This window comes from Lontra canadensis, unplaced genomic scaffold (assembly GCF_010015895.1).
Source record: "Lontra canadensis isolate GAN:19392208 unplaced genomic scaffold, GSC_riverotter_1.0 scaffold129, whole genome shotgun sequence".
Classification (NCBI taxonomy): domain Eukaryota; kingdom Metazoa; phylum Chordata; class Mammalia; order Carnivora; family Mustelidae; genus Lontra; species Lontra canadensis.
Window position 1 is genome coordinate 531,431 of NW_022631123.1, and position 24,887 is coordinate 556,317.

The following is a 24,887-nucleotide window of genomic DNA, read 5'->3' on the forward strand; positions in this document are numbered from 1 at the left end:
TAAGCCACTGAGCCCCACAGGCGCCCCCAATTACTACTTTCTAATCTTAAAATTTGCAGATCTGTCTTTAGAATGAGTCTTAGGTACATGTGAATTTGGGGCTTACTGAAGACCTCCTTCCCTTTCTAGCCTTTAATCCTTGAGATATGTTGAGTAAATCATGAAATGTTTTTAGAATTATATTAGTATGTTATTAAAAGTGAGTTTTAGTTCTAGCATAAATTTTATTTTTATTTTGGAAATTTAGATGAGTAAAGTTTTTTTTGGACGATTAATTTAGAGGAATAGAATAAAGTTTTTATTTGGAGGGACTTTGCTTTTACTGATAATTACTTTTTAAAAAGTCTGGTAAGTGGTTATGCTGTATTTTATTTACTCTATTTCTAATATTCGAGAACATTTTATAATATCAATGGAACTTAAGTTCAACTTTTTTTACATTTCAGTGTTAGGTATTATAAAAGATAGTAAAAATAATTATGGTCAAAATTATTTCATCAAAACTTTAAATGCTTGATGTTAGTCTTCATACAATTTACTTTTTGACATAAAGTTCTTTGGCTGCAAGAAAGAACATTTAATTTACTTCACTAATAGGAATATCTCTTAAGGTTGGGCTGGTGTCTTCTTGGTATTTCTTCTGCTGTTGATTTTTAGCATAGTTGCCTGGGATTGTATAAATGGAGTTGAGTAGAGAGGTACTCATCAGATTTGTAAGAGTACATAACCGATTACTATGGTAATGAGGAGGTAGATGAGTAGTGCAATTGCCTAGTATTTTTGAGGCCAATAGGTTAAGCCTGAGGAATTTAGCCAAGATTCAGGAATAAAAAGCTCACACAAGATATAGTATGAAGCCAAGCTGAGAGCTTAAGAAAAGAACAAAGCCATAAATCACTCTTTCTGGCAATGGTTATGGTGAATTTCCCACCATTTCCCTGTGGCTTTAGACAGTCTCAGTATCCAATCCTCTGCAGAAGTGCCTGTCAGAGAAGCCTGAGTGGGGACGAGAGAGGAAAAACTTGGGGAAAGACCAGGTCACAACTGTACGCCCAGAGTAAGTTTTTTCAATATTTGCAATAGAGAGAATGGGAACTGTTAATAAGACAAGACTAGTAGAAAAAAACCTTGGAATAATAAAGAAGAGTTTCTCCTACTTTACATTTTTGTCTGTGATTTGCCCTATTTACCTTTCTCTGTGTAGAGAGAACTAAAGGAAGTGTTTCCATCTTTATATCTTAGCAAACAGCTATATGTCTTCTCAGCCGCTAGAGCTAGCTAGGTGCTTACTCTTTCAGGCATTCTGAACCCAGAGCTTCTAGAAATGTAAAAGACCTCCTATATCTACCCTAACCAAATTAGAAGTAGTTTATTTGTTTGTTGAGAGAAAACAGGAAGCCATCTGCTCTCTTTTCAGTTCAAAGTTTGTTATTATATGCTTAATAATAGTTAAGATAGCAATAGGAAAATATCTCTTTTCTTTATTAGCAACTACTTAGGGATTTCATTTTATTTTCATATTGTGAATTTTACTCTCTAATTTAAATCGAAAAATAATATTTGCACGTAAGAAAAAATCAAATGGACAGAAGTATACTCCAGTAAAATATATGCACCTGTCCCACTAGTCTTTTTTTCAGCAGTGCAACTTTTGACAGTTTCATCTATCTTTCCAGAAAAAAAGAGTGTAGACACATTGATTTCTGGTTAGATGTATTCTTAGGTAATTTTCTATCTATAATTCTATTCATAAATGAGATCTTTTAGCTAAATTGTTTTCTAGTTATTTTGTATGTAGGTTAATGTTTGATATGGATGTTAGTTTTGTAACTAGTCACTTTTATTAAATTAATTCTCCTATAGCTTCTAATTGTGTCCCACCTAATTCTATTGGATCTTTCAGTGTTTAATTTTTTTCAAGATTTATTTATTTGAGAGAGAGAGAGAGAGAGAGAGCGTGCGCATGAGCAGGAGGAGCAGAGAGAGAGGGAAAGACGATCTTAAGCAGACTCCATGCTGAGCGTGGAGCCCATTGTGGGGCTCGATCTCACAACTATGAGATCATGACCTGAGCCAAAAACTGAAAGTCTGACACTTAACTGACTTCACCACCCAGGCATCCCCTAAGTATTTAATTTTTTAAAAATGTCTTGGGTTGACCAATTTAGAGTGAGCATTGATGAGTTACTTTGAATTTTGAAAACAAAACATCATGGGGGAAGAGATATTTGTGTGAAAACATCCCTTTTCTGAATTTCCTTTTGTATCTCAGAACATAAAAAACTTCTATCAAATAGATTTTTAATATATATTTGTTGATTGAATGAAAGCCAGTTTGAAATGAAATCAGATGAAACTAAAATTGAAAATGAAATGAGAACAAAATCAAATTCATAAAACTGAAGTTACAGCTGTGCTTATTAGTTTATGGTGTCATATGTACAGCAATGAAGGAAATGTGATCCCTTTATTATAAGATGTAGGAAATCTTAATGCAGAACCTTACAGGTGTATGTGAATGGGGATAAGGAAGACTCAGGGATAGGCAGAGCTTAAATCACAGTCCTGACTGCTTTGTTTCTTATAGTTTCTCATAAATACATATATATTAATAGTTTTTCTTTTTTATTTTTTAAAGACTTATTTATTTTAGAGAGAGAGCCCATGAGAGAGCATGGCAGTTGGCTGGAGATGGGCAGGAGCAGAGCGAGAGAGAGTCCTCAGCAGACTCCCTGCTGAGCGTGGAGCCCAACACAGGGCTCGATTTCATGACCCTGAGATCATGACCTGAGCCAAAACCAAGAGTTGAGGCTTAACCGACTGTGCCATCCAGTTGCCCCTCAGTAGTTTTTCTCTGTGCTGGCAGTAACCAACTAGAAAGTATAGGAAAGGAAGACCCCTCTTTCCAATAAAACTTGGTATAAATTTAGGAATAGCCTTGTAAGAGATAAATGAAAGTTTTCTATTTTAAGGAAACTTTATAATACTTTGCAGAGAAATCTATGATGTTCCTGAATGAGAATGCTGACTAACATAAGGATGTCAATTCATTGTAGTTCTTATAAAATCCTACAGGAAATTTCTGGATTTTGACAGAATGTCTCCAAAGATAATTTTTAAAGAAAAAGCAATAATAAAAAAAAGTAAAGAACTGTATTTCTTTTATGAGATATTACATTATATTTTTAAAGTTATAATGATAAGAACATTACTGCACAATTAAAAGGATAAATGTCCTTGAAATAAGACTTACACATGATAAATATAGTACTTTAACAATTTAATAAGATTGTTAACATATGGTGCTACAATAGCTGGTTAAATACGTAGGGAAAATTAGATATATGTCCTAACCTCATATCCACATAAGTTTATAGGTAGAGTCGTGAGTTAAAAGTGAAACCATTAAAAAACTTGTAAGAAAATGTAGTTGTAGGTGGTGAATGTTGAATCTTGTTTTGCTTTCTTTGATGTTGAGTTTTAGGCATTCTCTATATATTCTGGATATTAATCCCTTCTCAGATACGTCAGTTATATGACGTATATTTTCTCCTGTTCTGTTGGATTGCTTAGTTGATAGAGTCTTTTGTACAACGTTTACCAATTTTTATTAAATCTCTTTTTTTTGTTTTTCTTTTGTTGCCTTAGTTGATAGAGTTGATAGTCTTTTGTACAACATTTACCAATTTTTATTAAATCTCTTTTTTTTGTTTTTCTTTTGTTGCCTCTGCCTATGGTGTTATATCCAAGATAGTACTGTTAAATCTAGTATCTTGAAGGTTTTGACCTATGTATTCTTATCTTCTAAGAGTTTTATAGTTTTAGTTCTTATATATAGATCTTTGATCTATTTTGAATTAATTTTTGTGTGTAGTATAAGGTAAGGATCCAACTTTATTCTTTTGCCTGTGGATATCTTGTTTTCCCAGCATCTTTGTTGAAAAGGCTGTCCTTTTCCTATTGAATAATCTTAATGCCCTTGTCAAATCATTTGACCATATTATATGAGGGTTTACTTCTGGGCTCTCCATTCTGTTTCATTCCATTCTATTCTATATCTTAATGCCAATACAGTACCTTTTTGATTATAGTAGGTTTTATTTTTTTTTTTCTGAGATTCATTTATTTTAGAGAGAGAGAAGAGAGTGGGGTGTAGGGAGGGGCAGAGATTCTCCAGCAGACTCCCTGCTGAGGGAGGAGCCTGGCATGGGGCTCAATCCCATGACCCCAAGATCAGGACCTGAACTGAAATCAAGAGTCAGATGCTCAACCAACTGAGCCACCCAGGCACCCTTTGGTAGTAGGTTTTTAAACCAAGAAGTTTGAGACTGCCAACTTTGTGCCTTTTTCCCAGGATTGCCTTGGCTATTTGGGGCCCCTTGTGATTGCATATGAATTTTGGCATGAAATTTTTTTTTTTCTTTGCCAAAAAGTCGCTGGGATTTTGATAAGGATTTTATCGAATTTGTAGATTGCTTTGGGTAGTACTGACATGTTAATATTAAATCTTCCAATTCATGAACACAGGATGTTTTTCCAATTATTCATGTATTTTTTAATTCCTTTCAGCAACAACATTTTGTAGTTTACAATGTATGTCTTTCATCTCTTTGATTAAGTTTATTCCTAAGTATTTTATTTTTTTCTGATGTGATATTTATTTCTTAAGGAGAAGAAAATAGAGGCATTTTGTGTTAGAAAATAATGAAATGATCAAATTAATTCTCAAATAATCAGAAGAGACTTTTATCATCTGTTCATTAATAGTAATTCCTTTGAGTATCTAATGATATTGAAAACCATAATATACAGCTAATTGAAAAATATAAGATATAAAACTGAATAGAACCACTCAAATTTTGTTAAAACATTTTTGCATATAAAAGTATACGTAAGAAGTGTGTGTAAATGTAAATAGCAAATGATCAGGACACTTGTGGGTGTGGAGGCCAAGAAAAACAAATAGTTAACTTGCAGAGATCACAATCCTGCAAGACAGGAGTCTCCCTTGGTTTACAGATGTCCTAGAGATTTACAAGTAACTCAGTTCCTCAAGCCCTAACATCGCCCTCCCCTCTATAAAATTGAAGGAAGCTGAGGCTGAAGAAAATGGAAACAAAGTTAAACCTAAATCTCACTAACAAGAACACTTGATAGGAGAAATGTGATATTCCACCAGGAAACTCCCAATTGTCGTCATGTTAGTGCCTCTTCAGCGGGAGAACGGCCTTGACTTGGTAATAACCAGGCCTCCCAATATCCTGACAGTCTTCTTTACCCTGATAGCCCTTCTGAACATCCCCTTTGTCCTCACTGCTGAGCCAGCAGTCGTGGCCCAATTATCTACTGCCGAGTCCACCCCCACTCTGCCTTTAAAAACTCTGACTGTAATCCAGTTCGGGGTCCAAGTCCCTACTCCTCTATGTCGGGTATACTTGGGCCCAAGCTTAAGCTTGTCAAATAAACCCTCATGTGATTGCATCGGTGTTGGCTCCTTGGTGGTCTCTCGGACATGAAAACTTGGGCATAACAGTGGGTAATTTTCTTATTTTTAAATTTTTCTTTCAAATTTTCTGTAGTGGGGGCACCTGGGTGGCTCAGTGGGTTAAGCCTCTGCCTTCGGCTCAGGTCATGATCTCAGGGTCCTGGGATTGAGTCCCACATCCGGCTCTCTGCTCAGCAGGGAGCCTGGTTCTCCCTCTCTCTCTCTGCCTGCCTCTCTGCCTACTTGTGATCTCGCTCTGTGTGTCAAATAAATAAGATCTTAAAAAAAAAATTTCTATAATGGAATTTTTTTTTTACACTCAGGAAAAATATTAATATTTTAAAAAATTACTGATGATTGCAAGTAATATTACCTCATCAGAATTAGTTAAGTGACAGTCTTTTAGCAAATGGACAAAGTGGAAAGAGAGTGTCTGGAATAGGCATGGTGAATTTGCTTGTTTTAAGAAGCTTTGGCAAAATCAAGCCTGAGTATGTGGATGTCAATGGTAGAGAGCCAAAACAAGCAAACTGTAGAGTATGATTTTTAAGACTATTTGTTTGCAAGGGGGTTTAACATTTTATTTCAAAGAACTACTGTGCATTGTCTTGTTTCATAATTCCTGTGGGTTAAATATGCAGATATTTTCTACATTTTGCATATGAGAACATTTTCAGAAAAACCAATATTCACAAGGTTGTATTAAATTCTCTCTAGCCACAGAATGACAGTGGTGGAGGATAGTCTCAATAGTGCTAGACTAGTGGGGAAACTTGATTCATGACCTAGATTTATAAATTTAAAGTGCAAATTGGTTATAGGAGTATGCAAAAACATTTTGTCTCCCCTGCTTTTTTCGAAAAGTCCAGATGTAATTTGAGCAAGTGATATTTTGGATTACTTGGAAATTAGTTGTCTCATTTAAGGTTCATTTTGATCAGTGTTCTTGGCCTATATGAACTCTTTGACTCCTTTTAGAATGTAACATAAACTACAAACCTATTCCTCAGAAAACTGACCTTTGCATTTATGAACACACAGAATTTTGCACAGGATTTCAGGGAGGTTGCCTACCTCCTATTTCTATCCATTAGCACTCCTAGGATGATCACAGATTCAGAACCTCCAATTTGGAATCCATCTAGATGTTGGTTGAGGAAGAAAGGAAAAAGGAAAAAGTCTAAGTTTTAATTTAAGATAATCTCAAGGAAATTGTTTCTTGATGTTGGTTTTATAGCAGACTTTATACTGAAGCATGTCCACTAAGGTTCTAACTTGTTGGTTTTAAGGTTGTTAAAAAGATTTTGTATTGAGTTCTTGTTTCAGTTGCTTTGGTGTTCATAGTCCTTGGAATGTATTTTTCATTTAGTGAATGCTAAGTTTTTACTCTCCTTAAATTAGTACACTTAAGAGTTGAAATTATGTCAAGCATATAAAAAGCCCGAGTAGCTTGTATATACTCCCATGTGCTTAGAGCCTTGATTTTAGAAACAGTTGTGTATTTTTATTTTGTTTTACTCGTTTATTTTAAAATAATAAAAAAGGGTTATTTTTTTCAACAGGAGAATCTTATCTATAGTGCTGATCCAGAATCCTTTGAAGTAAATACTAAAGATATGGACAGTACGTTGAGTAGAGCATCTAGAGCAATTAAAAAGACTTCAAAAAAGGTGAGTCTTAGCTTATTATTTAACATATCTCCAAAATGTATTTTTCAGAGTATATTAAAATAATATTGCCATAAATACCAGTATAAGGATAGTCTAACAGAGCTGTTTTCTTGGTTCTAGGAAATGGCACATAGAGATAATAGTTTTAGTTCAGCAAATTCTTTTGCTCAGTAATTATAACAACTTGTTATCTCTACCATTCTTGTTATAGTGATGCTTCTATGCCCCATGCTTCACTATAAATGTACTGGTGGTCGTTTAGATGTAGATATGTGTACATTCATCTTAAATATTGCCTCAGATATTTTTTGGCAATGGGCACTGACAGAATCAGGAGACCTGGGATCTATTCTTGACCATAAGTATGTTTTAGTTTCCTAATGATGAAGATCACTTCCCTTCTTACCCTATCAGAGTTGAGGACTATGTAAGAATGTTGGCAATGGGGTATTTATTCATTCATTTAAAGTGGGCTCCAAGCCCAGCATGGACCCCAATATGGGGCTTGAACTCACTATCCTGAGGCAAAATCAAGTCAGATAACTGACAGAGCCACCCAAGCGCTCCATGTAATGAGACTTCTTAAAAGTAGAACTAGAATTTTAATAGTTCGAGCAAAATTTGCAGTCATGATCTACAATTTTTTGTTATTGTTTTCGAGGGGAGGCCTTCTACTTTATTTAACCATCGTGTATCTCCCAGCATTTAATGTATACTAGATAAACATGTTGAATAATGTCAAATGAGCTCTTTCACTTTTTTAATAAATAACTTGAGGTTCAAGTGGCCTTGGACTAAAGATTTCACAACCAAATTTTAGCAGAATCCGATAAAAACCCAGGTTTCTAATTTCCCAGGCCAGGTTTTTCCAGCCTGTTTTCTTTCTCCCTTTGGGCTATAGTGCTTTATGAGTGCATGGTGGAATAGTCTGCAATAGAGTACTTCATCTTCTCACACAGTTTTGTCCAAAGAAATTCTAATTCTGCCGTATACCATTTGTAGAAAAACGTCATGTATATTTGGCATTGTTTATATCCTCGTCAATTGTATTAAATTTATCTATGCTTAATTAATTGTAACTCCTTTTATCTCTAGGTTACAAGAGCATTCTCTTTTTCAAAAACCCCAAAAAGAGCTCTGCGAAGGGCCCTTATGACATCCCAAAGCTCAGTGGAGGGAAGAAGTCCTTCCAGCAATGACCAGCATGTAATGAGTCGTCTGACTAGCACATCATCATTAGCAGTAAGTGGCTTTGATCTTATGGGCTAAAGACTTATTCATATTTATGGAGTTGGTCTGGAATTTGTGAACTTTTTGAAGATGGAAGTCTTGATAACTCTCTTTTTTTAAATCTCTAAACTTTTAGCCTCTTTATTGGGTAAAGGTAACTGAGAGAAACTTCACTTAATGAACTAGAGACATACTTAGTGTATAATTTGATATGAAATTTTATTGAGATTGAAATACATTCAAAAATCTAAGAAAAGGTACATGTTTTATTTAGGCCCCTCACGTTAGTGTAAGTAATAAAATGGTTCTGTTTATGGAGATTGGCTCCAAGAATACAGTGGAGATTGAGGTTTTTTGTTTTTTGTTTTTAAACTATTTCTCTGATGAGTAGAATATACTGAGGGTGATATGGATTCTAAATTCATATGTGGAGGATGATATAGTTCTAAATTTTTAAATGTTTTAAATATTTTTAAATGTTTTCTGAATAATTCAAATTCCTAGTGATATCAGAATTATTAGATAATTAATATTAGGGACATTTCTAACATTTATTACTGTCCCTAACTATGTGAGCGATGTATCTATTCTTTGTAAAATTATTATTGATCTAATCTACTAAGGTTAAGAAAAGCAAGTAACTGTTACTTCTTAGTTGTGTGTCCTTCAGCAAGTTTCTTATTCTCTTACCTTCATTTTTGCAGCTGAGGAGAAAAGAGGTTAAAAGTACTTAACCATATAGTGTTAACTATAAGGACTAAACACACACACACACACACACACACACACACACACACACAATGTGATTATCTAATGAGAGACAGTTTGAATAGTGGTTATCAACATGAACTCTGGAACTCACATGTTCAAATCCTGGCTCTGCTATTTGCTAGCTGTATGACTTTTGGCAAGTTATTAAAGATCTCTCTGTTTCAATTTCACTATCAGTTAGATGAATTTAAGGTAGTAGTTGTAAGGATTAAATAAATTTATATATGCAAATTGCTTTGAATAGTTCCTGGCACATAGTGAATGGCCTAGTGTTTTATGAATGGTTACCTTTTATTATATGAAATTTATAGATAAGGTACTTCATACACAGTAACTCTTATTTATTTATTTATTTTTTAAAGCCAGTTCAGTCTCTAATTCAGAGACTTACAGTTTAACCTATGAGTATGTTTACACAAATTTTGGAGGAAGGTCAACCTTTCAGTGGGAGGGAAGTTATGCTTGATAATATAAATATATGCAAAGAAATTTGATAAAATGAATTAAAGTGGACAAAATACAGTTAGGCCAAAGTACTGCCCCTTCTTTATATCCTGCATCTATATATCTGTAACTATTATAAGCATTGCTTTTCAAATGAATGTAATTGGATTTTACAGAAAATTTTTAGAAAATTATTTATGGTTTTGTCACTTTTATGTAGATAATATAAATAAGAAGTACTTAAAATATCTTTAAGACCTTCATGTCCTCTTCTCAATTGCTTATTTCTGTTCTAACAGATTGTCCATTCTGTTTCCACAAGCAATATAATTGGATTTACTAAGCATGTTTATGTACAGCGCTCAAACTCTACTGGTGGGCGCTCTCAAAACTCCTGGTTTCGATCTGTCCGTCATTCTGCCTCACGAGCTAGTTTTTCAGAGATACTAGAAGGAAGTATTGATTTTTCAAATTTCAAAAAAAGTCCTATCCAAGTCATCTTTGACATTTGTGAAGAATTAGGAGATATGCCAAGCAATAATGGAAACAAGCCTCGTGAAAGTTTAATGTGAGCTTATTAGCTGTTTGAAATTTGTATTTGTGAAAAAAGAAAGTATTCTTTCTTCACTGAATCATTATTAGGTGGGTGGGGACTTCTGAATTCACAACTTTATAACTGCTTTGAATTCACAACAATTTAAGCTTGATAGAGATTCCTTGTGTATTGGCACATAAAAATTTTTTTGCTAGGTAATTTACGTCCAGAAAAAAATCAATCCCCTTAGAAATTTTCCAATTTATGAAAATGATCATTTTACAAGAATAGTAATAATTTTGATATAAAGTAGATTTTTATTCCAAATCTAATTCTTAATCTTAGATTTATGACATTTATATAAAATTCATGCTTTTTAATATGGCAAATCATAAACGTTTCCCTTGAAGAAAATGTAAGATTTCATACTATCTACTTAAATCATCTTTGTTACCACCTGAATGGTAATTCTTTACCAACCTAGCTCTTTAAATACTGCATTTTACTACCTTGTTGATGAGAATTTACAGCCAGCTACCTTGTTGGCTCTAACTTTAGTTATAGACATTCATGTATGTTAAAATAAAGCAGTAGCTTTCTTTATAATTCATTTTGATTTATATCTGTTCTTCAGTTTTTGGTGTTCTTGTACATGTTCCTTTGTTATTATTGAAAATTCTTATGATGTTTAACTTTGACCTCTGAAACAATAAATTTAGATAGCTTAGTAACTTAATAATCTCTGTTATCAGAAGTGCTGCTATTTTGCTCAGTTTTTATATGGAGCAAAATTATATACCTACACCTATATATGGATTATACACATAATACAAAAACTGTAGGACTGTATGACCTTTAATTTTAGAGAATTATTTTTCATGAAGTAATTTCACTCCTCTTAATTTTGCTTTATGATTAAGAAGAAACCACTAGGGTTTGTCTTTTTACCTCAAAAATTTACTGATTTATAGTTTTCTCGAAGAACCTGAAACAGTCTTTAATGTAACACAGAAATACCCTATTAGCAGTAAACCAGTTCAGTCAATATGTAGTTAACTAGCCTATCCATTTTTTTTTGTTTTCGAAATGCTAAAATAGTTTTAATTATGTTTTCTTCCTATTCCCCTTCCCCTAATTTAAATTATTTTATTTATTTAAAGAGTTTAGAATTTTGGATGTTTTAAAATTAATTGTTGTGTTAATTTGTAAAATAATATGCATCATGCTAAACTATGTTATAATTTTTTAAAAGAAAAATGTAAATATAAAATATTTGTCTTGTCTTTACAGGGTATCCCATCTCCCTCCCTTGTCAGCCTGCCTTCCTTCTTTGAAAGAAGAAGTCATACTTTAAGCAGATCTACAACTCATTTGATATGAAGCTTAAAAAATGTTAATTTATAGCAACTTATAAACACTTCATACTCAAGAAACTGACTTAAATGGTACTTGTCATAAGCACTTGGTGAAAGCTGGAAAGAATATATAGGTAACACTAAAACTATGTCATTTGATTTTCTTCTTGAAAGAGTAAGATTAACCTCTTACATATTTTGAGTTAATTCATGTAAAAAATTATATTGATTTTGATGTAATTTTTCTCTTTGCTCAAATCTTTCATTTGAAGACCAATAATTTAAGTTATTCATGATATTAGTAGCTTTGCAACTTGACAATAGTAAATAAATTTTATTGGTGTTTGACAAATACTGCTGTGAATCTCTCTGTATATTGTCCATGAATGAATTTTTGGAAATACCTATTTGTGTATCTCAGTTTGTGAAGAAATTAAGTAATATCACAGAACTTACTAGTAAAACACCTGCATAGATTCCTGGTTAATAGTGGGGACTTGGTTCACCTGTGCTGTTTGAAGTAGTTATTTAACTGCTCCTATTGCAGTTTATTTTATTCTCAAATGTTTTCAAGATCTAGAGTGTGGATTTTAAAAGATTTGCCCTCACTAACAAGAATAATAGTTAAAGGAGATGTTTTCAAAATATTTTTGCAAATTGAGATAAGAACAGAAAGATTAAAAAATAATGTATATTTTGACAAATATGGTATTATTGGTGTATACTTGTTACTTTTTCAGGGACCATATATTTTGGGTGATTTTAGCCACTAGCAAATCTTCATTTAGTTTGATAGTTTAAGGAATTTTATTTTGAAGTGTAAGACCATGGGGAAATTGTGGTATAGACTGTTATACATTTTATGAAATAATTCTAAAATTGACATCAGTTTTACCAATCTGCAGTAAAATACATAGGTATTTGTATGGTCTGCCTTTTATTTTGGTCCCATAATTAAATGTAAAATCAAAATACATTTATTTGCTGTTGTAAAATATCTTTCAAACCTGATGTTAATTTTCACAATAGGTTTTTTTTAATAGTCAATGATACAAAATAATCAAGTTTCTATGAATTTTTTATTTTTATTTCCTATCTGTTTAGGGAGTACTGTAAACACTTAATTGTCATTTAACAATTTCCAGTCATCTGCTTTAATAGTTTAACTGACTATATAGATTTTTTTCTATACCACATATTTGCCATTTTTAAATAGTAAATCCCTCTACTGATAGATTTTAAAAGCAGTTGTATTAGTAAGAACTTTGTAAATAAATAATTAAAAGTCAAGTATATTTTGTTTCATGTTTTTTGTTGTTTTTTAAAGATTTATTTGTTTATTTTGGAGAGAGTGGGAGAGGGGCAGAAGGAGTGGGAGAATGAGACCTTCCAGCAGACTTCCTGCTGAGCATGGAGTATGATGCTGGACTCGATCACAAGACCCTGAGATCATGACCTGAGCTGAAATCAAGAGTTGGACATGGTACCAACTGAGCCACCCAGGCACCCCTGTTTCATGTTTTAAATAATTCCTTTACACCAATTTTCATAGGTCAGTATGAATGCTTAAATTAACTTCTCTCACATATTTGCTTGCCTATTTATTTGCTTATTCCTTTCTCCTTTAACATTTCTAAGCATTATATATACTGAGCCATATGTAGGACAGCAATTTAAAAAAAATTATTTATTAGAAAGCATGAGCAGGAAGTTGTGGGGGGAGAGGGAGAAACAGACTCCCTGCTAAGCGTGGAGCCCGATGTGGGGCTTGATCCTAGGACCCTGAGATGGTGACCTGAGCTGAAGTCAGATGCTTAATGGACTGAGCCACCCAGATGCTCCAGGGCAGCAGCTTTTAATCTGGAATCTATTTTGCAGTATGGAGCTAGTGAATCCTATGATAGTTTAAAATATTTGTGTTTAGTGCATGTACACATTTTTCTGGCAGAAACCATACAGCTTTTATCATTTTATTGGAGATGGAACTTTGATTCCCTCCAAAACTACGGTGTTTCACAGAGAGGAAATGACCTGAGATAAGGCACGAAGTTGGAAATGTATTGGGTGAATACTGGCAAAATATTAGCAGGTAGTTAATTTTAACTTTAAAGGGAATGCCTCTAGTTTTTCTCAGTAATGAGACCTGCTCTCAGATCTAGGTTTTTTTTTTTTGGCATATCCCCATTAACAAATTAAAAACAGTTTGTTTATATTCTTTATCTGTTAAGATGCGTAATCATGTATGGATATTACATAAAATTAACCTCTATTGAGAAAATGTTTTATCCACTTTTCTTTAATCTGTTATATTATATTAATATATTTTGTAATGTTAACCCATTCTTGTATTTGTGGGTTATACTGTATAATTCATATATGATATATTGAATATAGAACCATATTAATAAAGAATCACATTCATGAGAGAGACATAAGAAAATGTTTAACTCCATAGCGAATTTGATAATGTGGAGGACCTAAGCAAAGTATAGCCAAACTTGACTCAAGAGGACATAGAAACTTCTAATGGCCCCATAAATAGCACAAGTTAGAAAGGTAAATATGCACTGTTAGAAAAAGATGCAAATTCCAAATGATTTTAAAACTGAGTTCCAGCATTTAAATACTACTTAATGTATAGTAATGGTTCTACTTTGTAGAATTAAAAAAGATTGGCAGCTATCTAGTTCATTTCATGAAGTTAAAATACAAGCATTTTATCAACATTTTAAAAGGATAATGTAGGAAAGGAAGGTACTGATTAATTTCAGTTTTGAATATAGAAGCAGTCATTCTAAATAAACGATGAACAGTTAAGTCCAGGAGTACAATTAAAATACAGTCTAACCAATGTATGACCATTAGACTGAACAATAAACATAGTTGGGCTAAATCAACAAAATGATCATAGTAAATGGAACACACTTCCCTTGACTAAAGGAAAGATGAGTCATGTGACATACAACATGATTATAGGATAATGGTGCATTACATTAATCTGAAGTCTGAGTATATTCTCATTATTACTTTAGCCTTCTTAGGCTCAATAGTTTTGTTTTTTTTTTTTATGTTCAAAGTTTTAGTAGCAAAAGTAAAACAATCCAAATGTCAAGGAAAAAAAGAATTGGTATTATCAAACATCCAGACGTTGAAATAATATACTTCCATTAAAAATGTTGCTGACATGGGATGCCTGGGCAGGTCAGTCAGTTAAGCTTCTGACTCTTGATTTTGGCTCAGGTCATGATCCCAGGATCCTGAGATCTGACCCCACATTGGGCTCCCTGCTCACCGGGGAGCCAGCTTCTCCCTCTCCCTTTCCCTCTGCCTGCCTCTCTACCTACTTGTGCTCTTTCTGACAAATAAATGAATAAAATCTTTTTAAAAAAAAGTTGTTGAGGGGCACCTGGGTGGCTCAGTGGGTTGAACTGCCTTTGGTTCAGGTCATAATCTCAGGGTCCTGGGATCGAGCCCTGCATTGCATTGGGCTCTCTGCTTAATTAGCAGGGAGCCTGCTTCCCCCCCTCCCTCTCTGCCTGCCTCTCTGCCTACTTGTGATCTCTGTCAAATAAATAAATAAAATCTTAAAAAAAAAAAAAAGTTGTTGAAATGCATCTATTCACATGCAGTCATGATGAACTAATTTAAAATGCAAGTTACCAAACAAAATAGTTGATATAATTTTCTTAAAAATCATACTGCAGAGGTGCCTGGGTGGCTCAGTCCATTAAGCCTAACTCTCGATTTTGACTCAAGTCATGATCTGGGTGGAGGAGCTCATCCTGGGCATGCAACCTGCTTGGGATTCTCTCCCTCTCCCTCTTTCTCTCCCTCTACCCCTGCTCCCACTCGTCCACACACACATTCTCTCTCTCTCTCAAATCTAAAAAAATTATATACTGTACACATATTTATACATAACATATATCTAAAAGAATATTATGAGAGTCTAATGTTTGCTGCAGATTGAATTGTGTCCTCCCCACTCAAATTCATATGTTGAAGCTCTAACTCCACTGTGACTGTATTTGGAAAGAGGGCTATTAAAGAGGTAATTTCAGTTAAATGAGGCCATAAGAATGGGGCCCTAATCCAATATAACTAATGTCCTTAGAAGAGGAATAGACATGCGGCGCCTGGGTGGCTCAGTGGGTTAAGCCTCTGCCCTCAGCTCAGGTCATGATCTCAGGGTCCTGGGATCAAGCCCCGCATCAGGCTCTCTGCTAAGCAGGGAGCCTGCTTCCCCCCCCCGCCCCCCGCCTACCTCTCTGCCTACTTGTGATCTCTCTCTCTCTGTCAAATAAATAAATAAAATATTAAAAAAAAAAAAAAAAAAGAGGAATGGACATACTAGGAGTGGTGGCCACAGAGGAAATGCCATCCAAGGACACAGTAAGAAGATGGTCACCTGCAAGTCAACAAGAGAAGCCTCACCCAAAGCTAACACTTTAAACATCTTGACTTTGGAATTTTCATTCTCCTGTACTGTGAGGAAATAAATTTCTCTTCTTTAAGCCACCCAGTCTGTGGTATTCTGTTAGGGCAGCCTGAGCAGACTAATATGGTGTTCACTTTGTTTCTCTATTTTCTGATTGTTCTGCAGTGTGAGTGTGTGTGTGTGTGTGTGTGTGTGTGTGCCTGTTTATTTCCTTTTGTAAATTTTATTTCTTTTTCAGTGTTCCAAAATTCATTGTTTATGCACTACACCCAGTGCTCCATGCAATCCGTGCCCTCCATAATACCCACCATCAGGCTCACACAACCCCCCACCCTCATCCCCTCCAAACCCTCAGTTTGTTCTCAGAGTCCACAGTCTCTCATGGTTCATCTCCCCCTCCAATTTCACCCAACTCACTTCTCTCCATCTCCCAATGTCTTTCCATGTTATTCCTTATGCTCCACAAGTAAGTGAAACCATATTATAATTGACTCTCTCTGCTTGACTTATTTCACTCAGCATAATCTCCAGTCCTGTCCGTGGTGATACAAAACCCAAAAGACTCCACCCCCAAACTATTAGAACTCATACAGCAATTCAGTAACTTGGCAGGATACAAAATCAATGTACAGAAATCAGTTGCTTCCTTATACACTAAAAATGAAAATATAGAAAGGGAAATGAGAGAATGGATTCCATTTACTATAGCACCAAGAACCATAAGATACCTGGGAATAAACCTAACCAAAGAGGTAAAGGATCGGTACTTGAGGAACTACAGAATACTCATGAAAGAAATTGAAGAAAACACAAAAAGATGGAAGAGCATTCCATGCTCATGGATCAGAAGAATAAACATTGTTAAATTGTCTATACTGCCTAGAGCACTCTATACTTTCAATGCCATCCTGATCAAAATTCCACCGGAATTTTTCAAAGAGCTGGAACAAACAATCCTAAAATTTGTATGGAATCAGAAGAGACCCCGAATTGCTAAGGAAATGTTGAAAAAGAAAAACAAAACTGGGGGCATCATGTTGCCTGATTTCAAGCTTTACTCCAAAGCTGTGATCACCAAGACAGCATGGTACTGGCACAAAAACAGACACATAGACCAACAGAACAGAGTAGAGAGCCCAGATATGGATCCTCAACTCTATGGTCAAATAATCTTCGACAAAGCAGGAAAAAATACCCAGTGGAAAAAAGTCTCTTCAATAAATGGTGCTGGGAAAATTGGACAGTTATGTATAGAAGAATGAAACTCGACCATTCTCTTACACCATACACAAAGATAAACTCTAAATGGATAAAAGACCACAGTGTGAGGGAAGAATCTATCAAAATCCTAGACTCAGTAGTTTGATTCAAATTTCTCAACTCTGCACCATTATGGAGCCAAAATGGGAATCAGGTTCTTAGATGGATCCAATATTAATGTAAAGAGTCTTTTGAATAGTTTCAGGGATTTTACTGCATCCAATAGTGTTCTTTCAAGAATATAAGTGTGGTTCAATATTTGGAAGTTTACGAACATGACTTACAATATATAGGAGAAAAAACCATGATTTATCAATAGATTCTATAAGGTCATTTAATAAAACTCAGCCACTGTAATTCATAAAATTCTAATTTTGGGCAACATGACTACGGTTAGAGTGGGTATCCTTCTAATGGAAATATCAAACATTTATGAAATACAATTTAAAAATATTAAAAATACAAAATAAATTAGTGTATAACTGAGCGTGAGGAAAAATATGGAACTCACCATTTGTGGGAAATTGATAGGAATCCAAGCAATCAAAATACAAGTTTTGTGACTGTGTGTGTGGGGGGGGGATTGTAACATGACAAATTGTTTGCAGAGTGTATATGAATATTACAAAGGGTTATATGAGCAATCAGTTGAAGAGGTGAGAGAACTTGCTTTATCAGAAATAAGGTTTATTATAAAACAGTAGTATCAGGACAGCCAGATATTAGAAGTCTCGGTGCAGTGAACACAAATAAATTAAGGATCATAACTGAAAACTGATAAACAGACAAACATGGCACTTTAAAACAGTGAAGACGGTCTTTTCAATAAATGGTGCTGAGAAAAATAGCTATCTTTTTCTTTAAAAAGAAAAATCTAATCTCTTTTCACACTCTATACAAAATCAATTCCAGGGGAATTAGAGATGTAAATATGAAAGGTAAAACTGAAGATTTTACTAGATAATACAGCAAAGTATCTTAATCTTTCCGGGACTGGAAAATATTGCTTAAACGTCTCACTATGTTTAAGATAATTATAGTGGGAAAGATTGATAAATCTGCATTAAAATTAAGAGCTTCTAGTCATGAAAAGACATCATTAAGAGCGAAAGTCACAGCATATATGTTTACAATCTATATAACTGATGGACTCATCCAGAATTGTATTATAATTAGAAAACCAAAAAAATTAGACCTCCATGTAGAAAAACAAGCATTTCATAATTGAAATAATGCAAATGGTTAATATTGCTGGATCATATGGTATTTCTATTTTTAATTTTTTGAGGTACTTCCTACTCCTTTCCATAGTGGCTGTACAAATTTACTTTTATTTCCACCAACAGTTCACAAAAATTTGCTTTCCCCCACATTTCTACCAACTCTTGTTATCTTCTACCTTTCTGATAATAGCCATTCTAACCAGTATAAATGGGTATCTCATTGCATTTAAATTCGCATTTTCTTGATAATTGGTGATGTTGAGCACATTCTCATATACCTGTTGGTTCATTTGTATATCTTTAGAAAATGCGTATTCAGGTCCTCTACTCATATTTAAATTGGATTGTTTTTTCCGCTCTTAAGTTGCAATGCATGATGTACAGATACTTTCTTCTATTCAGTAGGTCGCCTTTTCATTTTGTTGATGGTTTCCTTTGCTGTGCAGGAGCTTTTGTTTGATGTAGTCAAAGCTTGTGTATTTTTGCTTTTATGGGTTGCCTTGGCTTTTGGTGTCAAATCCAAAAAATCACTGCCAAGACCATTGTCAGGAAGCTTACCACCTATTTTTCTTATAAGAGTTTTACGGTTTCACATCTTACTCAAGTCTTTAATCCATTTTGAGTTAAATTTTTGTCCATATGGGAAATAACTCTCTAGGTTGATTGTTTTTCTCACGGCTAACCAGTTTTCCCAGCACTGTTTATTGAAGAGACTGTCCTTTCCAACTGTATTCTTGGCTCCTTTGTTAAAAAATTAATTGACCATATATTCATGAATATATTTGAGAGTTCCTCATTTGTTCCATTGATCAGTATTTGTGTTTTTATGCCAATACCATACTGTTTTGTTTACTATAGCTTTGTAATATAGCTTGAAATCAGGGAGCGTGATGCCTCCAGCTCTGTTCTTTCTCAAGATTGCTTTGGCTATTTGGGTCTTCTGTGGTCTGTACAAACTTTAGGATTGTTTTTGTGAAAAATGTCATTGGAATTTTGATAGGATCCGCATTGAATCAAGATTGCTTTGGATATTGTGACATCTTAACAATATTAATTCTTCCAATACATGAGCATGGACTGTCTTTCCATTTATTTGGGTCTCTCCCAGTTTCTTTTATTAATGTCTTCTAGTTTCCACGTACAGATCTTTCACTTCCTTTGTTAGATTTATTCCTAGGCATTTTATTCTTTTTGATGCATTATTCCCTCTTTTTATAAAAACTCTTTCCTCCTTTGGATTTTGTGATACTACTCTTTTCCCCTCCTACCTGTTGAGCTACATCTCAAATATATCTTTGAGTGAATAAAATAATCTTTTTCCATTTCTTACATGTAGATGCTCCCCAAATATTCATCTTTGGTCCTTATTTCTCTGCATCTTATATACTTACATTATACTATTTTATGTATGTATGTATGTATATCTCTATCTCTACTCTATATTCATATCAATACACATAAATATTTATAAAACTATATCTATTTGTAAAACAGCTCTGATTTTATTTTTTTAATTTTTAATTTTGTTTTCTTCCAAATTTTTATTTAAATTCTAGCTGTTAACATACAGTGTAATATGGGTTTCAGGGGTAGAATTTGTGGTTCATCACTTAACATATAATACCCAGTGCTGTGGCACCTGGGTGACTCAATTGATTGAACATCTGATTTTGGCTCAGTTCATGATCTTGGAGTCCTGGGATCAAGCCCTGTGTCAGGCTCCATTGCTCAGTGGGGAGTCTGCTTGTCTGTCTGACCCTACCCCTGCTCATGTTCTCTCTCTCTCTTCCTCAAGTAAATAAAATCTTTTAAAAAAAGGAAATACCCAGTGCTCATCATAACAAGTGCCATCTTTAAAACCCATCACCCATTTAGCTAATACCCCATCTACCTACCTCCATCAACCCCCAGTTTATTCTCTACCATTGAGTCTCTTATAATTTGCCTACTCCTTTCCTCTTTTTTTCCCTTCCCATGTGTTTATGTTTTGTTTCCTAAATTCCACTTACGAGTGAAATCATAAGGTGTCTGTCTTTGACTAATTTTTTTAGCATAATACACTCTAGCTACACTCTTGCTCTATCCATATCACTGCAGATGGCAAGATTTCATTCTTTTTGATGGCTGAGTAATATTCCATTGTAGATATGTACCACATCTTTATCCCTTCATCAGTTGATGGACACTTAAGCTTTTTCCATAGTTTGGCTCTTGTTGATAATGCTGCTATAAACATTGGGGGGGGGGGGTAACTCTTTCTAATTTTTTTTTTTTTTTTTTTTTTTTTTTTTTTTTTTAAAGAGAGAAACAGTAGGAAAGGTGTGTGTGGTGGTGGGGGAGGGGTGGTGGACAGGCAAAGGGAGAGGGAGGGAGAGAATCTAAAGCAGGCTCCATGCCAGTGTGGAGCCTGACAAAGGGTTCAATCTCACGACCCTAAGGTCCTGACCGGAGCTGAAACCAAGAGTCGGAGCCCCACACAGGGATCGATCTCAACAACCCTGAGATTAGGACATGAGTCAAAACCAAGAGCTGATGCTTACCTGATTGAGCAACCCAGGTATCTTTTGGTTTTTCTATGTAGAGTATTATGTCATCTGCAAATAGTGAAAGTTTGACTTCTTCCTTGCTGATTTGGATACCTTTTATTTCTTTTGTTGTGATTGCTGAAGCTAAGACTTCTAGTACTATGTTAAATAACGGTGGTGAGAGTGCATATCCCTGTTGTGTTCCTGACCATAAATGAAAAGCTGTTTTTCCCCATTAAGGATGATATTAGCTGTGGGTCTTTCATATATGGCTTTTATGATGTTGAGGTATGTTCCACTTCTTCCTACTTTGCTGACGGGTTTTTTTTTTTTTTTTAAGATTTTATGTATTTATTTGACAGAGAGATAGAGAGCACAAGTAGGCAGAGAGGCAGGCAGAGGGAGAGGGAGAAGCGGGCTCTCTGCTGAGCAGGGAGTCTAATATGGGACTTGATCCCGGGACCTTGGGATCATGACCTGAGCTGAAGGCAGCTGCGGAACCGACTGAGCCACCCAGGTGCCCTGACAGTTTTTTTTTAAATCAAGAATTGATGCCGTATTTTGTCAAGTGTTCTTTCTACATCTATTGAGGATCGTATGGTTCTTATCGATATCGTATATTATCGTATTGTATCTTATTGATACGATCATATGATCTTATCCTTTCTTTTACTAAGGTGGTGTATCACATTGATTGATTTAGGAATATTGAACCACCCCTGCAGCCTAGGAGTAAATCCCACTTGATCATGATGAACAGTTCTTTTTTTTTTTTTTTTAAGATTTATTTATTTATTTGAGAGAGAGGGATTGAGAGAGAAAGAGCACACACATGAGAAGGGAGAGGGTCAGAGTGAGAAGCACACTCCCTGCTGAGCAGGGAGCCCGATGTGGGACTCGATCCAGGAACTCCAGGATCATGACCTGAGCCAAAGGCAGTTGCTTAACCAACTAAGCCACCCAGGCACCCATGAACAGTTCTTTTAATGTACTGTTGGATCAGATGTGCTAATATCTTCTTGAGAATTTTTGCAACTATGTTCATCAGGGATATTGGCCTGTGTTTCTCCTTTCCAGGGAATCTTTGTCTGGTTTTGGAATCAAGGTAATGCTTGACTCATAGAATGAATTTGGAAGTTTTCCTTCCATTCCTAATTTTTGGCACAGTTTGAGAAAAAAAGTTATTACTCTTTTTTAAATGTCTGGTAGAGGGGTGCCTGCGTGGCTCAGTCATTAAGCGTCTGCCTTCAGCTCAGGTCGTGGTCCCAGAGGCCTGGGATAGAGCCCTGCATTGGGCTCCCTGCTCGGTGGGAAGCCTGCTTCTCCCTCTCACACTCCCCCTGCTTGTGCTCCCTCTCTTGCTGCTCTCTCTCTCAGTCAAGTAAATAAATAAAAAAATAAATAAATAAAGGTATGGTAGAATTCCCTTAGGAAGTTATTTGGCCCTGCATTTTTGTTTGTTGGTAGATCTTTGGTTATGGATTTCATATCTTTGCTGGTTATGGGTCTGTTCAAATTTTCTATTTCTTCCTGTTTTAGTTTTGGTTTGTTTCTAGGACTTAGTCCATTTCTTTCAGATTGTCCAGTTTTTTGGCATATAACTTTTTTTAAATATTTTTATTTATTTATTTATTTATTTGACAGAGATCACAAGTAGGCAGAGAGGCAGGCAGAGAGAGGGAGAGAGAGAGGAGGAAGCAGGCTCCCTGCCAAGCAGAGAGCCCGATGCAGGGCTCGATCCCAAGACCCTGGGACCATGACCTGAGCCAAAGGCAGAGGCCTTAACCCGCTGAGCCACCCAGGCGCCCCTTGGCATATAATTTTTTATAATATTCTGTTACAATTGTTTATACTTCTGTAGTGTTAGTTGTGATTTCTCCTCTCTCATTGTGCTTTTATTTATTTGGGTCCTTTCTCTTTTGGTTAAGTCTGGCTTTGGGCTTATCAATTTTATTAATTGTTTTAAAGAATCAGCTCTGGTTTCATTGATCTGTTCTACTGTTTTTCTTTTTATTTGTTCATTTCTATATTGTTTATTTCTGCCCTAATCTTCGTTATTTCCCTTCTGCTGTCTTTAGGCTTTATTTGCTATTCCTTTTCTAGCTCCTTAAGGTGTAAGGTTTGGTTGTGTATTTGAGACTTTGCTTCTATCTTGTGGTAGGCCTATATCACAATATACTTCCTTCTTAGGATGGCCTTTGCTGTGTCTTAAAGTTTTGGTTTTTTTTAAAGAGTTTATTTATTTATATGACAGACAGAGATCACAAGTAGGCAGAGAGGCAGGCAGTGGGGGAGGCAGGCTCCCCACTGAGCAGAGAGCCTGACATGGGGCTCAATCACAGGACCCTGAGATCATGACCTGAGCCAAAGGCAGAGGCTTAACCCACTGAGCCACTCAGGCACCCCGCATCCTAAAGGTTTTGGATTGTTGTGTTTTCATTTTCATTTGCTTCCATGTATTTTTTTTAAATTTCTTCTTTAATTTTCTGGTTAACCCATTAATTCTTTAGCAGGGTGTTCTTTAACCTCTATGTATTTGTGGTCTTTCCAAATTTTATCTTGTGGTTGATTTCAAGTTTCATAGCGTTGTGGTCTAAAAATATGTGTGGTATAATCTCAGTCTTTTTTTACTTGCTGATCTGTGTTCCAGTATGTGATATATATCCTAGAGAATGATTCATGTACATTTGGGAAGAGTGTGTATTCTGCTGCTTTAGGATCAAATGCTCTGAATATATCTGTTAAGTCCCTCTGGCCCCATGTGTCATTCAAAGTCATTGTTTTCTTGTTGATTTTCTGCTTAGATGATCTGTCCATTGCTATAAATGGGTTGTTGAAGTACCCTACTATTATTGTATTATTATAAATGAGTTTCTTTATGTTGGTTATTAATTGATTTATATATTAGGGTGCTCCCAAGTTAATCATCCCCTGACTTAAAGCCACCTCACACTTTGTAGTTCAAATCTGAAGTCTCTTCCTCCTCCTTCACCCCTGTAATACTGTTTTTCTTTCTTTCTTTTTTTCCCCTCTATGTCTTTCTATGAATGGCATTACTGTCCGCACTGTCTCCTGAGCCAGACTCCAGGGAATCATCCAATGCCTTGGCTTCTCTCTCTCATTCTTCATAGTCAGCCTGGGATCTCACTCCTTAGGATCTTATAAAGGAATACATGCCTACATCACTATTCTAATTGTTATACTTTATTTCAGGTGTACATGACTTTCTCCTTGACTTATATGGTAATCAAGTCTTAGCCTACATTCTACAAAAGCAGAATGTGGAACAAGGCTGTGTCGAAGGTTTTTGTTTTGTTTTGTTTTGAGTTGGTTTATCTTGAGGAGTAGGAATGGAGAAAGAGAGACGGGAAATCCAACACAGTTTGCTTTATCAAGTTGGCCACTACCACAAGCCAGGGTTGCTCGGTCCTGTGGAAAAATTTTATTTGTTATTGGGGGAAGCTTCCATCCCCAGTTTTTTAAAGTCAGGTTTCCAGCAATTCTAGGCTGTATTTGCATGCTGAATGCCAGGCAATTCTGACACCTCCAAGCCTCAGAAATGGCCTGGGGCAGAAGTGAGAGGTAGGTAGCACATACTTCAGCACTGGCTTCAGTAAGAAGAGGGATGGGTTTGAAGTAGATTAGGAAGTGTCTGATTTACCTCCTAACTGACAGATTCTTCTACTTCTGTGGTCCATCCTTTAGAGCCAGAGTAATATATTTTTTTAAGATTTTATTTATTTACGAGACAGAGAGCACATGAGTCAGGGGAGGGGCAGGGGGAGAGAAAGAGAAGCACACTCCCACTGTGTAGGGAGCCCAATGCAGGGCTCCATCCCCGGACCCTGGGATTACCTGAGCTAAAGGTAGCCGCTTAACCAACTGATGCTTAAGCACCACCAGGGTGCCCCCAGAACAATCTCTTAAAAACAAATGATTCTGTTATTTTCT

General features: G+C 35.4%; 1 protein-coding gene and 1 pseudogene across 1 annotated transcript in view; one reads left to right on the plus strand and one right to left on the minus strand.

Moving 5' to 3' along the window:
• Positions 1–10,122, plus strand: part of ECT2 (epithelial cell transforming 2) — a 60,704-nt gene extending 50,582 nt beyond the window's left edge. Inside the window, 4 exon segments of the mRNA XM_032842383.1 lie at positions 7,048–7,155; positions 8,251–8,397; positions 9,900–10,076; positions 10,078–10,122. Coding sequence (XP_032698274.1) covers positions 7,048–7,155; positions 8,251–8,397; positions 9,900–10,076; positions 10,078–10,122 — 477 coding nt within the window.
• LOC116857919 lies at positions 536–10,413 on the minus strand (annotated as a pseudogene).
• Between the last annotated feature and the right edge of the window lie 14,474 nt (positions 10,414–24,887).